Raw genomic sequence first — 18171 nt, 5'->3', positions numbered from 1 at the left:
ACGCCACAAACCTCTGATTGTGGGTTCGAATTCCGGTTTGCCCCGATTATGTTTCTAGGTTTGTCAGCACCATACCCGTGCTCGTGGGTTTCACCGAAGTGGTAAACGTCGGAGACCTGCATCACTTCGGGCTTTCCACCCACATTAAGCTGACACTGCCGCGATATAACTGGAATACTGTTAAAAGCGGCGTTAAACCCAACTCACTCACTCACTATGACCATTTTATAAACTTAGAGAACTTGTTGTACAACATCTGAATGTTATTTATAGGTTTACGTGTACTTGTTTTAATTAGAAATGTTATTCAGTTTGGTGAAATAATGTTGCCATCTCCGCGTCCTTTAGATGCGAACAATACCTTTTGTTCCGTAGACCGTCTCCGTGGTCTAGTGGTAGAGCGTGGCCCGGAGAGCGGAGAGCAGGGAGCGGACGGTCCAGGGTTCGATCCCCGGCCGCGTCATTCACCGATCCGCTCGGAGTCAGTATACTGCGTCTAAGTGGGGTATTCATGTTAAACTGCGGTATGGTATCTCAGTGGGCTAGCACTATAAATCGGCATCAATTCGGACGAGTACAAGCAGCCACACACACACGTGCATGCACATCGCTACATAAGTGCATTACTCTTGGACGAGACGTTAAACCCCATTTCATCTCACCTACTGTTACGTGTTGCTTCCCAAGTTGAAAAGTGAAAATTAACCAAGAAATCAGTACCCACTAAATTGTAAAATCAGTAAATAACAAGCTCAATAAACAATCAACAAAATATATTTGAAACACACAGGTTCATAAAAGGCAATACAATGGGTCAAATATATAACAGTAGCAATATATACTCGGCCCTGTTATCAGTGTCTAGTATTTATTCCAGTTGAATGTATTGAGCGAGGCACGTGCCCCGATCTTGAATCCACGAAACAGTGTTGGAAGCAGGAAGAAAAGCGCGTTCATGTAGTATCCTATCCGTACTGGGCAAGTAGAATAGGTCTTCAACAACCCATGCTTGCCGTAAAAGGCGACTGTGCTTGTCGTAAAAGCCGACTAACGGGATCGGGTGGTCGGGCTCGCTGACTTGGTTGATGCATGTCATCGTATCCCAGTTGCTCGGATTGATGTTCATGATGTCAATCGCTGGATTGTCTGGCCCAGACTCGATTATTTACTGACCTCCGTCATATAGCTGGAATATTGCTGAGTGCGGCGTTAAACAACAAACATACAAACAAACAAACAGATCGTAGAAGGTCTCGAATCTCTCCGTCTCCCTCTTGCATAGGTACAGCTAGTCTTCTAGAAAGTGTTAACTCGCGAAGCGTCTCGAACCAGGCAGTCCGTTCCACTGTCAACAACAACTCTTGGAGGTAACTCTTTCCGAAGGCAGATAACTCAGGCACTCTGGTTGTCGCAGACCACTATTAAAACTCGAGAATGTACGAGCGGCTCAATATCCTGCCACTGACAACCATCAGAAATAAATTTATAATATATGCTGCCACATAAACCTTTTAAAAAACTAAAAAGGAGATTCTTTGATTGATTTATCAATATATTCATGTGCGCATTCTGATTGGTTTATCAATATTAACACGCGTGCATTCTGATTGATTTATCAATATATTCATGCGCGCATTCTGATTGGTTTATCAATATAATCATGCGCGCATTCTGATTGGTGTATCAATATATTCATGCGCGCATTCTGATTGGTTTACATAACAATGATCGATAGTAGGACGAGTCTTCTTACGGTTACGGAAAGGGACGAGTGGTGACGAGTGAATTGTTCAAGGGAGACGTGACACTCAACAATGTTTTTTTCAGCTATGTGACGACTGTCTGTAAATAAGTCAGTTTGGACAAACCAAATCAGTTATTGACATGAACAACGATCCACCCGTTAGCATCTGATGACACGAAATCAACTCATCAACATGCGATCCATTTAATCGCCTCGTACGACCTTCATAGGTGAGGTGAGGTGAAATTAGGTTTAACGTCGCGTCCAAGATTGTTGCACTTATATAGCGACGTGCATGTACCTATGTGTGGCTGCTTGTACTAGTCCGGACTGATGCCGATTAATAGTGCTAGCACACTGAGATACCATGCTGCAGTTTAACATGAATGCCCAACTCAGACACAATATACTGACTCCGAGCCGACCAGTCCTTGTTTTATACCCTTAATGCCGAGCGCCAGACAGGATAACAACAAGTACCATCTTTTAACGTCTTTTGGTATGACGCGACCGGGGATCGAACCCCGGACCTTCCGCTCTCCGGGCGGACGCTCTACCTCTAGACCACGGAGGCGGTCTTGTGGGAGACAGAGTACATTCTCTAGTAGATATGCCACTGCCTACCCCCTCTAGTATGCGAACGACGCAAAATACCACTTGGCGTTGACTGGTCATAGTTACTGACTGTACTTGAAGTCTCTCACTCCCAGATATCGTGGAACGTTCTAGGATCATGGAACGAGGACATCTATGTTTTGTTATCAGCAGATATCTGGCCCCCTTTTGTATTAGACCCCCTTAGATGTCACCGAGTGAACATGGTCAGGACCTCATACAAACTGGGCCATTGAAAAACGTTTCCCTTCATTTCTGATGCTGAATCCTTAACTTGATGTCATTTACACGAACCGGTTGTCGGGATATGGTAAGTGAATGAAGGAGACACCCGGTGTCAGCACTAACTTTCGGTCATCCATTCATTGAACATTAACCGCTATTTTGCCTTTTACGAACAATCTGTTTCGTCGGATATCCGAGACTGGTTATCAGTTGGTGTTGACGTATATTATTTATCAAATACTGAAATGTGTAATAATGCACTCAGTCTGTTAAAAACCTCAATGATGGTAAGTTGGTTGGTTGGTTTGTTGTTTAACGCCGCACTCAGCAATATTCCAGCTATATGACGGCGGTCTGTAAATAATCGAGTCTGGACCAGACAATCCAGTGATTGATATCATGAGCATCGATCCACGCAATTGGGATCGATGACATGTATCAACCAAGTCAGCGAGCCTGACCACCCGATCCCGTTAGTCGGCTTTTACGACAAGCATAGTCGCCTTTTACGACAAGCATAGTCACCTTTTACGGCAAGCATGGGTTGCTGAAGACCTATTCTACCCCTGAATCTTCACGGGTCCAGTGATGGTAAGTATATATCTATGTTGACTGTACATGTTTATGTAACCGAAATACTTGTATATATGGCTGACGTACATGGATATATAAAAGTTTGTGGTCGGGTTTTGCGATAAAGGTGCGAATTATCCGTTGATTACTTGGATAAAATTGGCAGAAAAATTGCGAATAACTCGCGCTTAATCCTCGAATGATTTAATCCATTGTCTCTTAACGTTAAAATCATGATCATTATAGTACTTTTTTTCATGACGTTATAACAATTTAATACTTTATCCAATCACAAACTAGTATCTTATATTATTTCAAACATTTTGCCTTTTTTTCGATTAAGACGTCTAGAAATATCTTCATTGAAAGATAATGTTAATATTTTATGTAGTCAACACAACATAGTTCGTTTATTTGAATGCGAGTTATTGATGGCAGGTTACCGTGGTAACTGTATCTCACAAATTAATATATACGGAGTGATTAATGCATTTAGTAGTATATCTTGTTACGCCCATTAAGTGTCGGTCTGTAAAGAACAAGTTGTCCACCCATAGACCTGTCTTCTCAACCTGCTAACAGCTCTAATAACAGACAGCATCAAAGCTGATAGATGGACAATGTGGAGAGAGAAAATATACAAAAGTTTGTACACCCACACAATGAGACACGCATAATAAAACACCAGAGCTACATATGTTTTAAACTTGAAATATCAATATTTTACAAAACTGTTATCAATTAAAGCATAATTAAAATCGGCGTAATCCTGTTTTAGGATTTTGAAAAAGTATGGTTCCAGGGAAGGACTGAAATCAGTATAATATTATTAATAACTTTGAAGGTTAGGTGAGGTGAAATTGGGTTTAACGTCGCGTCCAAGATTATTGCACTTATATAACGACGTGCATGCACGTGTGTGTGTGTGTGTGTGTGTGTGTGGCTGCTTGTACTAATCCGGACTGATGCCGGTTTAGAGTGCTAGCCCACTGAGATACCATGCCGCAGTTTAACATAAATACCCCACTCAGACACAGTATACTGACTCCGAGCCGACCAGTCCTTGTTTTAGCCCCTTAATGCCGAGCGTCAGACAGGTTAACATCAAATACCATCTCTCCGGGCGGACGCTCTACCACTAGACCACGGAGGCGGTCAATAACTGTAAAGATTGCGATGTTACATTTAAAATATACTATCACTTTTGGCCTCAATGGTACGCAGTTTAGTCAAAAGATTTGAGGAGCAGTAAAAAGTGTCGGAAACTGAACGGATGCAGATGATGTTTTTTTTTTTTTTTAAAATGATGTCAATTTAAATGGAAAACCATATTGTTGAAGAGACCTGGATGGTTGTCCATTTTACAATGGTAGAGTTTTTCCCCGTTGTATTGCATTGTTGAAGTCACTGATTTATCTAAACTAAACAAAACTAAACAAAACAAAACAAAACAAAACAAAACAAAACAAAACAAAACAAAACAAAACAAAACAAAACTAAACTAAACTAAACTAAACTAAACTAAACTAAACTAAACTAAACTAAACTAAACTAAACTAAACTAAACTAAACCAAACTAAACTAAACCAAACTAAACTAAACAAAACATGTTAGCGTTATTATCAGTGCAAGAAATTACTCAGTATTTCTTAAGTAGTAGGTCGGGTAGCCTAGTGGTTAAAGCGTTCACTCGTCACGCCGAAGACACGGGTTCGATTCCCGACATGGGTACAATGTGTGAAGCCCATTTCTGATGTCCCCCGCCGTGATTTTGCTGGAATATTGCTAAAAGCGGCGTAAAACCATATTCACTCATTCACTTTAGTAGTATTTCCCCGGATAGCAGGAATTACGTTTTTTATGGCAGGTGTAGTATTCACTTTGACACGTCTATAAATGAAGCATCGTGTTTAAGCGTTCAGGTATATTATTTGTTTAAAGATGTTAGTATATTATCACGAGATAGACCAGAAAGGAGACTTGATAAATAAGTATTTGGGTCAAAATATCGCTGTCCGCGGGAAGGCAGCTATTTAAAACGTCACCTTTCAGTACATGCCAGGGTTCATTGGTGACACATCAAAAACGCCGTAATTAGCTTTGCAGAGTTAGGCACCTTAGTCTACCGGGATCTGCTGATCGTAGATGAGCCACGATTATGATCCTCGGATTGCCAGCACTACTACTACTGTTTGTATCACGTTTAAACGGGGGGCACAGGTGGCCCAGTCGTCTAACGCGAGGTGTTTCGCTTTGCAGAGTTGCGTCCCTGGGCACGCCAGAAACCTCTAATTGTGGGTTCGAGTCCCGGTTCGACCCGATTATGTATTTAGGTTTGTCAGCACCATACCCGTGCTCGTGGGTTTCACCGAAGTGGTAAACGTCTGAGACCTGCATCACTTCGGGCTTTTCTCCCACATTAAGCTGAAACGCCGTGATATAACTGGAATACTGTTAAAAGCGGCGTTAAACCCAACTCACTCACGTGGAAATGAATTAATATATAATTGAAGCAATATTTAAATTGGTGTTACAAAGCAACTCGCATATTAGTACATTCCGTCCCATGTTATAGCAAATGTCGACTCTGACTGATAATCCTGTCAAGCCACTTACTGTATCATGCCAAACTATTTGTTCGATTAAACTGACCGTGGTATAACGGGGATTGATTGAGTACAAGCCTAGTTAACACCTCATATAACATACATCAAGGAATATTAAAACTGACTTTGTACGGCTTACGATAAAATCCGACTAATCGTTTAAACGACGTAATACATGTACTTATATACACAGTATATCAGCAGGATTTTTTAACGACTGTTACGACACAGGCAAGTGATCGCTATCAATGATCTTGAGATACCAACCTGAAAGGTCAAGGTCACAACTCCGGCCAACATCCGGGTTACTCAAACTAGACGTTAGTGTATATATACCAGCGAGAATAAAGGTCACACCATGACGCTGACACCGGGTTATCTGTTACTCAACAGAGACAAAGACGTCTCGTCGACTCGAGGATGTTGTCGGCAATCCCCATGTTGTTCCATTCGACCACGACACCACAGTGACAGGATATATAATTTTACTGTCTAAAAGCATGCAAGCCTTTTTCCTGAAAGACGGAGTAGAATCCATCATGTTAAGTAGACAAGTTATAATTTGTGGATTAACTCTAATGGATAAAATACGTTTTGAATATTTTTTTATTCAACTTTTATCCTTAAAAGATACCCTGGACCCTTTTCCCCCAGAATATCGACTGGTCTGCCCCAATGATGTGTTCTTACTCCTTCATATTTTCTTTGTTAATTATACTTATTAACTGAGTGACGTTTTATGCCGCATATTTCAGCAATATCAGGGCAGTGGGACTCAAGAAATCGGCTTCACACAACGTACCCATGTGGGGAATAGAACCAGGTCTTTTTGCGTGCCTTACCAACACTTTAACCACTGCGCTAGCTACCGTCCCTGAATAATAGAGTTGACTTAATGATTAAACTGCGACTGACGTTTTCTGGCAACACCCCACCCTGGTGATAGGGGATTGTGGGGGACTGGATGTAGGTAGGACATCTATATACTTATCATTGACCCAGTTTGTCTCAGTGACCACTGAATGGTATCAGGGGACACAAGGTCAATCTCGGATAGCTTCATAACTGATTCCGTTCAAAAATAACAGCTGTGATCATATGGTAAGTGTTTTATCCGCTAATGACAAGTCCACATTACAGATGAGATTAGTTGGTCAGTTGACTCGGGCCAGTTGGCAGTTGATTTAAGTCAATCCAGAATCTCGTTTTGTGTGACTGCTCCCTCACATTTCATTATACAGATCAATAATAGCAGTTCATGATTACTCTACATTGTCAGTGTCTCAGTTTCATATTGGGCGATAATTATCGCCTGGGCCTCGGCTGGAAATAGGCAGCCATGCTAGGGTATAGTCTCCCTTTAACCTTGACATGATCGTATTTATCTACACGGAGAATACGTATATATGTTACAGCCAATGCCTGAATCAGTCACTTTTCAAAGTGACTGAAATTTCAGACAATATGTTAAAAATAAGTGATTTACTCAGTCAATCGACAATTTGAATTTAAAAAGCCTGGTCATTAGACAAATTTACTGAAATATTAAGATGATTTTATCGCAGATTGACTGATTTTCCTTCCAAGAAGGTCAGGTTCAATCAATTTTATTGGTTACTGGGATACGAAATTTGGTATTTCTGTATAATATTTGGAAAACATAAGGTAAAGATGAAACAGTGTCAGTAGCATTGTCACCTGTGAAGATCCGGGTTAGAATTGACCTTCAGCAACCAACGCTTGTCGTAAGAGGCGACTAACGGGATCGGGTGGCCAGGCTCGCTGACTTGGTTGATGCATGTCATCGTTTCCCAGTTGCGTAGATCGATGCTCATGATGTCAATCACTGGATTGTCTGGACTCGAGTATTTACAGACCACCGTCATATAGCTGGGATATTGCTTAGTGCGGCGTTAAACAAACAAACAGTAGCGTTGTCACTCATCATGCTGTCAACATGTTCTTGTTGTCACAATGCAGTCCTTCTATTAAGGGGGCGGTCGGGCAGCCTAGTGGTTAAAGCGTTCGCACGTCACGCCGAAGACCCGGGTTCGATTCCTGACATGGGTACAATGTGTGAAGCCCATTTCTGGTGTCCCCCGCCGTGATATTGCTGGAATATTGCTAAAAGCGGCGTAAAACCATACTCACTCACTCACTCCTTCTATTAAGCCTAGTTTTACACACTGGGAGATAGGGGCAACAAGTTTATTGTTCTGTACTACTACTACTACTCATCATCATCATCATCATCATCATCATCGTCATCACGAAGAATCACGAAAAATCATGTCAGACAATACATCACACCACCTTCGACTTGGCAGCGCTTTCTGGAAGAAGTCCCATTCGCTGTCTGGACTGCGTGTAGAGGGGGCAAGGACCCTGAGCAGATGCTGCGCCTAACCAGCCTGACCGTGCCAGGATAACCACAACCCTATTTGCTGCATTTTATATTTTAATCTATATATATACACAACGAAAAAAGTTAAGCACATCCCTATTTCTGAACCATGACAAATGGCAAAAATCATGGCATGGGATGACTAACCACAGGAGCTGGGAGATACCAATGTCATCGGAAAGAACATGTCAAACATTTGACAACAAATATAAGAGAAGATATTGGTGAGTTGTGATTGAAATTGACTGACAAAATCATCATGGTAACACAGGTACTGTTTTTGACCTTCGACAATACCTAAAAAAGTATGGAGCTGCAGGATGCAGTAAACGAGTTACGTTTGATGTTACATGTGAAAATGTTTCTTAAAGTCTCTACTTGACCTGACACGTCAAACAGATCAGTAGCGGGTATAACCGCCGGATGACGCATTCCACCCTACGTCTCATGCCTCCAGTCAGACGTTTGATCTGTTGATGGGTCAACAACAACCACTCCTGATGCAATGCTGCTTCCAATTGGCGTAAATCTTGTACAGGAGGATCTCGTGCCTGTATGCACCGTCCCAGAATATCCCAAACATGTTCAAGGGGGTTCAAATCTGGGCTCACTGCTGACCAGGGTGGAATCATTATTGCATTGGCCCTCATGTAATCCATGACTGGTGGCGAACAACGAGGCCTGGCATTGTCTTTCATTTACTGAGGTCTTGTAGCAAGAGGGTGGTTGTCAAAATGAGGAACGACGACTGGCCCCAAAATGTCACGGATGTACTGAAACCGTGTTAAGTTGCCCCCTGTGGTGACTACATCCAACCTGCAGTCATGAGAGATACACCCCCAAACCACTACCGAGCCCCCGCCGTATGAAACAGTCGGTTTAATGTTCCTTAGGGGTGAAGGCCGTGTTCCGGAGCCTCCAAACACTCGTTCTTCCATCAGTGACGTGGAGCAGAAAGCGACTTTCGTCTAACCAATGGATCCGTCTCCAAGTTCTCAGATTCCAGTTCTGTCGCGCAATACATCATGCTAAACGAGCAGCTTTGTGGTGATCTCTCAACAAGGGACGCTTTATGACTCGTCTAGCCCTCAGTCCTACTGCTTTCAGCCGGTTCCTGACGGTTCTGGTGCTGAAACGACGATTGGGCAACCACAGCTGTTTCAGGCGAGTTCTTGTTAGAAAGGCTTCTCGGCGTATGAGACGAAGAAGGTCCCTGTCTTCGCTATGTGTCGTCACAGGAGGTCTTCCGGATCTGGGACGGTCCTGTACATCACCGGTCTGAGCATGTGTCTCGACTAAACGACTTACGACAGTGTGATGATACCCCAAATTCCGACCAATGGCATTACAAGACATTCCTGCGTTATGCATGCCGATTATTTGCCATCTTGTGGCTTTTGATAATCGCCTTCGTGCCATGGTCACACAATGTCACGGAATAACTGTTTAAAACCGAGCTTAAGAAAGCAATTTTAACTTTTGGATGTACTGCTTTTAGAGATACTCGAGGTTAGCATGCTGCACGGGCATACTATGTATGGCACTTGAGCTTTCGTCACGCATGACGGATTACATCATCTCGAGAAAACATAATTCTTCGTGTAATTATATCTTTCATGATTATTACAAATTTGGGACCAAACAATAATGAAATATATTTAGGTGAGCTTAACTTTTTTCCTTGTGTATATATCAGGATATGTCATGGCCATTCTTTTATTCCTTTGCTTTTCTGTTTGGCACAAAATCCTTGAAGTGTTTTTGCTCAACTAAGAGGAAGGTTATCATCACAGATCCCCAACATCCCTTACGCACCTCCTTTACATGGATGACCTCAATAAATTGATCATTAATCAATCAATACGTTATAAACCGATGCATGAATACCTCGTTCATTTGTATTCAAAAGAACCCGCTTCATACTGAACTCACGAACACAGTGAGTAGCGGGTAGGTGCCATGCGGGTGCCGGTGCCACATCCAACCACAGTTACTCGTGTTGAGGTGCAATGCGGGTGCCGGTGCCAAATTTAACCACAGTTACTGGTGTTGAGGTGCAATGCGGGTGCCGGTGCCAAATTTAACCACAGTTACTGGTGTTGAGGTGCAATGTGGGAGCCGGTGCCACGTTTAACCACAGTTACTGGTGTTGAGGTGCAATGCTGGTGCCGGTGCCACATCTAACCACAGTTACTGGTGTTGAGGTGCAATGCGGGTGCCGGTGCTGAATTTAACCACAGTTACTGGTGTTGAGGTGCAATGTGGGAGCCGGTGCTACATCTAACCACAGTTACTGGTGTTGAGGTGCAATGTGGGAGCCGGTGCTACATCTAACCACAGTTACTGGTGTTGAGGTGCAAAGCTGGTGCCGGTGCCACATCTAACCACAGTTACTGGTGTTGAGGTGCAATGCGGGTGCCGGTGCCACATCTAACCACAGTTACTGGTGTTGAGGTGCAATGTGGGAGCCGGTGCCACATCTAACCACAGTTACTGGTGTTGAGGTGCCATGCGGGTGCCGGTGCCACATCTAACCACAGTTACTGGTGTTGAGGTGCAATGCGGGTGCCGGTGCAACATCTAACCACAGTTACTGGTGTTGAGGTGCAATGCGGGTGCCGGTGCCACATCTAACCACAGTTACTGGTGTTGAGGTGCAATGCGGGTGCCGGTACCACACCCAACCACAGTTACTGGTGCAATGCCAGTGACACTAACATTAACACCATAACATCCAAATGTAAAAGAGTATGTTGATCAAATGGTTTATTTTATTAGCTAAGGTCACTATTCACATATTACTGTTAATCCCGTGTTGGTGTATGAACAGTGGACATGGTGATACACTACGATATAGTCTGCACAGCCGAGATTTACCATAAATATATTGTGGTTTACCTTAGTTTATTGTATACTGAAGATCATAAAAAAGTATGCCGATCAGTTTTTCAAAATGATTAAAAAAACACAAGCTACATTTTGATCCAAATGTTGTCTTGCGAAAGTATAATCTTTGCCGAGGTGGAAACTCAGATGAACACACTATAGACCATCAAGTGACATCATGACAGCACCCACACAGCACTAGGGGTAACATGGGCGATATCACAGTTTACACTTAGGGCGACATGTGAGTTAACATGATCTTGACAGTTACTAAATGAATGTCAGTGCAACAGCAATGCGTTTCATTATGAGCAGAGTCCGGGGAAGTAGTCATAACCTTCATCAGGAAAGGTGGTACAGAAGGCCCCGTCGTCCAAGGCGCCTCAATCCGCTGAGCAGAGTTGCGTCCCTTGGGCACGCCAGGAACCTATGATTGTGGGTTCGAATCCAGGTTCGCCCCGATTATGTTTCTAGGTTTGTCAGCACCATACCCGTGCTCGTGGGTTTCACCGAAGTGGAAAACGTCCGAGACCTGCATCACGGGATTTCCTCCTACATAAATCTGACATGCCGTGATATAACTGGAATTCTGTTCAAAGCGGCGTTAAACCCAACTCACTGTTAACACGAAGAAACAATTACAAGTCAATGTCCAATCTCGTAAATTCTAAAAATGCTGAAGCAATCATGTTGTCGTGTCCTTAAGCATGTACTCAATATTTGATCAAGCGATTGTGCTGTGGGTCATGAGGCCAAACACCGAACACAACTCTCTACTTTTACTTGGAAAGTATTTCTTCTGTTATCAGCAGGATTGCGGACGTAAAGACGATGCCTGACAACAACGTTGCACTACACAAAATGTCGGCCCTGGATAACCCGGGGTTCGAGAATGACAGCTCGGACTGTGAGAAAAACGGAAATGTAGGTAATCTATAAACCGAGTGGATAATGTTATTGAATCAAATTATTTTTTATCATCAATTTTTGGTCATAATCGATTTTTTCCAACCGATCAACCGTTGATTTGGAATGCAGTAAACTACGGTAATAACGAACTCAAAGAGGGCAGTAATTTAGTTCGTTAGAACCGTAGTTCGTTGTAAGCGTAAACAGCATATGTACAGCAAATGGCCGGGACAAAAAATAAGTTCGCTATATCCGTCACTTCGTTATAAGCGTGTTCGTTTTAAACGTAGTTTACTAAAGTTAAGTTTTTCGTCCGTATTTTTATGTACGTGTACGTCCAAGATTTTAATTGATTAGAATCATTTCATAAATGTTTTCATGACGACGATGAATCGGACGAGATACGTCTGCTGAGTGTGAAGCCCATTTCTGCCGTGGGGCGGTAAGGTAGCCTAGTGGTTAAAGCGTTCGCTCGTCACGCCGAGGACCAAGGTTCGATTTCCCACATGGGTACAATGTGTGAAGCCCATTTCTGTGTCCCTGTCGTGATATTGGTGGAATATTGCTTAAAAGCGACGTAAAGCCAAACTCACTCACTCACTCACTCACTCACTCTGCCGTGACATTAATGGAATATATATATAGCGCTATTAGTGTCGTAAAACAATATTCACTCATGTCGCTACCATGAAGTCTCACGTATTTATGCTTTGAAGTGACATTATTTTGTATAAATATGAACTTTAATTAAGCAACACCTGATTCAAAATCCAATTCAAACATATTGACAAGCCTTGATCTGAACCCAATTGAACACCTTTGGGATTACCTTGGTCGCTAAGTTAGAGGCAGAGACCCTCCAATTGAAAACTGAAAGAACTGACCCAGGCACTGCATCAGGGATTCCAGGGGATGAAGAGACGCCTCGCGAATGTCATCCGTGACTGCAGAGTTACTGGTGATTCCTAGGTTGACAATAATAGTTTTTCACTGCATCATGTGACATTCCGACTCGGGGGGTGGGGTGGGTCGTGTTTCCGTCAATGAATCACACCAGTAATTTATTTAATGTACATATTCATAAAAAGGTAGGCGGTGCTTAATTAAAGCTCATTGAAATATCTAAATTTAAAGCTTACAAACTGACAGACGGATAGGTTTATGTGCATTAAAGGCCACATGACCTAAAGTACAAAGGTGTTTACATCATAGTGTGAGTAACCACATGAAAATATACAAACTCAAATTAACAAAACTACTTATTAAGAGGAGTAGTCCTTAAAAAGACATATCTGGTGAAGTACATGGGGCATTTAAGTGACTAAAACTGCTTATTTTACCATTTAGGTAATAACCGCGTAAGTTCATCTTCATAATGTTTGCAAACATATGCACCATGAATTTCATCTTAAATTGCGTTACAATGTTCACACAGAACATTATCATCGGTTGTTGTTGATACACCCCTACGAAGATAATGTGTACCCAAAGAATTACAGCCAGTTCTAAACTATATTAATAGACGTTTGTACTCCCAGGGCATTTGAAGAGACAAATATTTTTAATAATCTAAAAATGATTTCTGAGTCTTAAAACACATTTACACATTTGAGTCGAAGGATGCGTGTCATTCTTGTAAAGAAAAGCTGTTCACTCTTTCTTTAAGAAATAGTACAAACTTCGATCATGTAAGTGAGTGAGTATGGTTTTAAGCCGTTTTTAGCAATATTCCAGCAATAGCACGGCGGGGGACACCAGAAATGGGCTTCACACATTGTACCCGTGTCGGGAATCGAACCCGGGTCTTCGGCGTGACGTGCGAACGCTTTAACCACTAGGCTACCCGACCGCCCCTCGATCATGTAAAGGATAATTTGTCTCTATAAAGCAACCCCACAACATGGTACCTTGTGAAACCATACTAAATCTGTAACCCATAGATGCATTGAGATTTCATCGAGATACGCATCTCTGTGTGTTACCCCAGATACCAGCTGCCCCCGAGGAGCCGGAAGACCGGGGTAACCTGTGTTCCCGGGGGGTGGGGACTGTACAGACAGCTGTGACGTCAGCCTTCACCAAGCATCAGAAGGCGGTGTGGATGGTGATCAAGTTCCTCATCATGGGCGGATACATAGGCTATTTCGGCTATGCGATGTATTACAGGTGAGTCAATGATGTATTACAGGTGAGTCAGTGATGTATTACAGGTGAGTCAGTGATGTATTACAGGTGAGTCAGTGATGTATTACAGGTGAGTCAGTGATGTATTACAAGTCAGTAAATGATGTATTACAGGTGAGTGATGTATTCCAGGTGAGTCAATGACGTATTACAGGTGAGTCAGTGATGCATTACAGGTGAGTCAGTGATGTATTACAGGTGAGTCAGTGATGTATTACAGGTGAGTCAATGATGTATTCCAGGTGAGTCAATGACGTATTACAGGTGAGTCAGTGATGCATTACAGGTGAGTCAGTGATGTATTACAGGTGAGTCAATGATGTATTACAGGTATTTCAGTGATGTATTACAGGTATTTCAGTGATGTATTCCAGGAAAGTCAGTGTTGTGTTACAGTAATTTCGCCGTATTGTGGCATTATTCAGCATTCTTTTAAACACACCCCAGCGGCATAAATCAGCATTCACTCGCACACTACCGCTCTGTGTTATTCCAGGTTTGGTGACGAGGGGTCCTACAGGCTGATGGTGGTCACGGTTCTCGGGGCTGTCATCCTGCTGTGGGGCTTAGGGGGAAGCTACGTCGTGAACGTCATCAACAGCTGCTACAGAGGTTGTGTGCAATACCACGGCAGGAATAGATGCCGAATATTTGGCATCTCTCTCAGATGGTAAGTTGGAAAATAACTTTCGAGTTCCGAAATTTGGAGTTTTCACTGCGTATGAATACTTTATAAGGGTCATGACCATGATTTTGGAAACGTGTGATGATTGCGATTTGAAAAATCTATTTGGTACGGTGGCCCATAAAGGACATCGAGTCTGTTTTTCCATATTTTGATGTTTCACTACCTTTTATCGTAACCTTTTGCAAATTAACACAATTTGTCATACAGATATGTGATAAATCATGTACATATAAAAACAACCGAAAACATGGAAAATGTACTTTCAAGTAGCTATTGAGTCGCTGAAATGTGAAGCGAAAATGTCAAAAACTAAAATGGAAATGTCAAAAACCAAAACGAAAATGACAAATAGTTTTCACCGCGGTGGAAATAGTTTTCTGTATTTTCCTTTCAGTTTTTGACATTTTCGCTTTTGTTTTTGACATTTTTCATTTTAGTTTTTGTCATTTTCATTTTAGTTTTGACATTTTCGTTTCACTTTTCAGCGATTCAATATCTTCTTTACACATGATTTATCACATATTTGTAAGACAAATCGTGTTAATTTGCAAAAGGTTGGGATAAAAGTAAGTGAAATATCAAAATACGGAAAAACAGACTCCATGTCCCTTATAAGCCACCGTAGTTTGGACCAATCCGAGTATGGTAGAATTCTCAATAATAAATCTGAAAACGCAACTGCACCGTTCATTCCAACAATAACTAAAAAATCCCATACCTATTGCTTATAAACTTATTTTGTAAATAGTCGATTTTATGTTGTCTCGTGGATGTATAATTCTGTTCATTCCGAAGCCATATTAATGGGTGTTAGACCTTTCCATTGTAATTCTACGGTAGTTTGTCGTCAAACCAGATCTCATGTTATTGTGGTATATGGGGGCACGGGTGGCACAGTTGAAGACGCGCTTTTGCTATGCAGAGTTGTGTCCCTTGGGCGGGTCAGAAGCCTATCACCGTGGGTTCGAACCCCGGAATCGTCCTGGTAAGGTTTGTCAGCACCATAACCGTGCCGTGGGTCTCACCAAAGTGGTAAGCGTCTGATACTTGCATCACTTCGGGAATTTCCTCCCACATTAAGCTGACACGCAGTGATATAACTTGAGTGAGTGAGTGAGTTGGGTTTAACGCCGCTTTTAACAGTATTCCGGTCATATCACGGCGTGTCAGCTTAATGTGAGAGGAAAGCCCGAAGTGATGCAGGTCTCAGACATGTACCACTTCGGTGAAACCCACGAACACGGATATGGTGCTGACAAACCTAGAAACATAACTGGGGCGAACCGAGATTCAAACCCACAATCATAGGTTTCTGGCAACTCTGCACAGCGAATCGCGGCGCCTTAGACGACTGCCCTCCCCCCACCCCCCGTGCCCCCGATATAACTGGAACACTCATTCATTCCTATTGCGGTGTCTGGGAACATAAACCGCGGTGAAGGTGAAAAAGAGGAATTGGGTGTAAGACTTCTCCCAGGGCCACATGTAACCTGTAAATGTATGTCCCTTTGAGACTGAGAAATGAAACATATTTGGAAAGAAATGTAGTCATACGCCATTGGCATTTAAAGGGGGCACGGGTGGCACAGTCGTCTAAGGCGCCGCGATTCGATGTGTAGAGTTGCGTCCCTTGGACACGCCAGAAACCTATGATGGTTCGAATCCAGGTTGGCCCCGATTATGTTTCTAGGTTTGTCAGCACCATACCCGTGCTCGTGGGGTTCACCGAAGTTGTAAACGGAAAAATACAGTGTTGATTGGTAATTTTAATCTACCAGAGGATAGTAATCTTAATATCAATGAATCTTTACATGACCTTTTTTTGCCAGACAATGCTTTTATTATATAATGCAAATATTACGAGATATCTGTTACAACTTTACTTACAAGTAAATGTAACTTTTAACAATATTCAGGATTGTGACACAATAAACTATTCTATTCTATTCTTAAGTTCTATTAAAAGCACTACTAATATTACTGTATTTCACCAAGGGCGTAAAGAGAAGTCCTTGATTTCACACAAGCCCAAGACTGAACGTGTGGTGTTTTAAATCCGTATTATCAAGTTTCAATGCCCCTATCAAACAATATACATTACGTAAACGCGACCCAATCTGGTGATATCGCCAAGGCGTGATATAAATGTATACAGTCCACTCGTAATACATCATCTGTTCGGTATTATGGGTTTGTTTTTATTTATTTCTTCTTGATAAGGTTGGGGATGGTCTTACTTGTATTACATTTACATATTGCTTAAATAACAAACACTTCATGAACCATCGTGGCTCTACCGAAATGTAACGAGAATGGAACTATTGACAAAACTGTTTCAGGAAATAATTAATCAAAGTATTGTTATATAATGAATTCCCATTCAATGAAAACAATGTTTTTGAATGCTTTGATATAATAACACTATTTCATGTCAATTTATATGAAATTAATAGAATAACCATGTCTGAAAACCTCAACTATAATCTATAAGTATGGCGCTGCTTCAAATGTGCTGAACCATAAATCAAAACCTACATTTACGTTTTTTTTGTTAAATGTGATATTTTAAGAATTACACTATATCCTATTTATTTCACGTCATACGCTGTTGTTGTTTTATATAGTTAATATCTTAATTATATATTATCTGTTAGTCTGTGAATGCTCTGACGTATCTAGCCCAACACATTATGGTACCTTTTACTACTTACTAATAACTTGAGAGCTGTACACATTAAAACAAAAGCCCAAATTAACTTTAAGTTGACCTACCTTTTGAGTTTTCTTCCTTTGTATCAACCGCTCCACACAGTACACTCCTGGAACGGTTACGGTGTTGGTAAATCTGGAAGATCGGTCGCAGCTAAGTGGTTCTCCTTCATGTAGTTTCTTCCAGTCCGTGTGGTTGCGTGCCCTCAAATCCATTCTCACTTGTATATCGTATTGGCAGTAATTGCTAAGATAACAAGACGATTACCAAAATGACCGATAGCGTACGCAACAGGCACATGCATAATTTTTTATGCATCGCGCTTGCTTTTATACATACCTTTGACACACTGAGGTGAAGTGTCATATTGACAGCAATCTCTCAAATACGTACAACAAACCATGCCTTGAAATTTAAATCTTAACGTCATGTGACGAATGTAGCATTCTTTATTTTCTGTTTAAATGTTAGTCAACTGAAAACATGTTATTTTTAGTACAGATTTATATTGGAAAATGTGTCCATTATTTTAATACGTGAAAGGATAAAACTACTTAAAACTTTTTTCAGTGATTTAGTTTACGATACTTATTTTACTGAACTATTATTTTTGGGTATGAACAGGTA

At 41.7% G+C, this 18171-nt stretch overlaps 1 protein-coding gene across 4 annotated transcripts in view; it reads left to right on the top strand.

Moving 5' to 3' along the window:
• The first annotated feature begins 2517 nt into the window (after nucleotides 1-2517).
• Nucleotides 2518-18171, top strand: part of LOC124145467 (solute carrier family 28 member 3-like) — a 31285-nt gene continuing 15631 nt past the window's right edge. Inside the window, exons 1-4 of one of the 4 annotated variants that reach the window (XM_046515240.2) lie at nucleotides 2518-2669; nucleotides 11863-11977; nucleotides 13950-14128; nucleotides 14643-14816. In XM_046515240.2, the coding sequence (XP_046371196.2) occupies nucleotides 11885-11977; nucleotides 13950-14128; nucleotides 14643-14816 (446 nt within the window). In that variant the 5' untranslated portion in view covers nucleotides 2518-2669; nucleotides 11863-11884. Of the gene's footprint in view, nucleotides 2670-6699; nucleotides 6865-11862; nucleotides 11978-13949; nucleotides 14129-14642; nucleotides 14817-18171 lie in introns of those variants that run through there. The other 3 variants (XM_046515242.2, XM_046515241.2, XM_046515239.2) reach the window with 3 other exon arrangements.

The sequence above is a fragment of the Haliotis rufescens genome, unplaced genomic scaffold (genome assembly GCF_023055435.1).
Source record: "Haliotis rufescens isolate VD_foot unplaced genomic scaffold, xgHalRufe1.0.p SCAF_10, whole genome shotgun sequence".
NCBI lineage: Eukaryota > Metazoa > Mollusca > Gastropoda > Lepetellida > Haliotidae > Haliotis > Haliotis rufescens.
The sequence above is the reverse complement of the archived record's forward strand: the minus strand, read 5'-3'. Positions and strand labels throughout refer to the sequence as shown.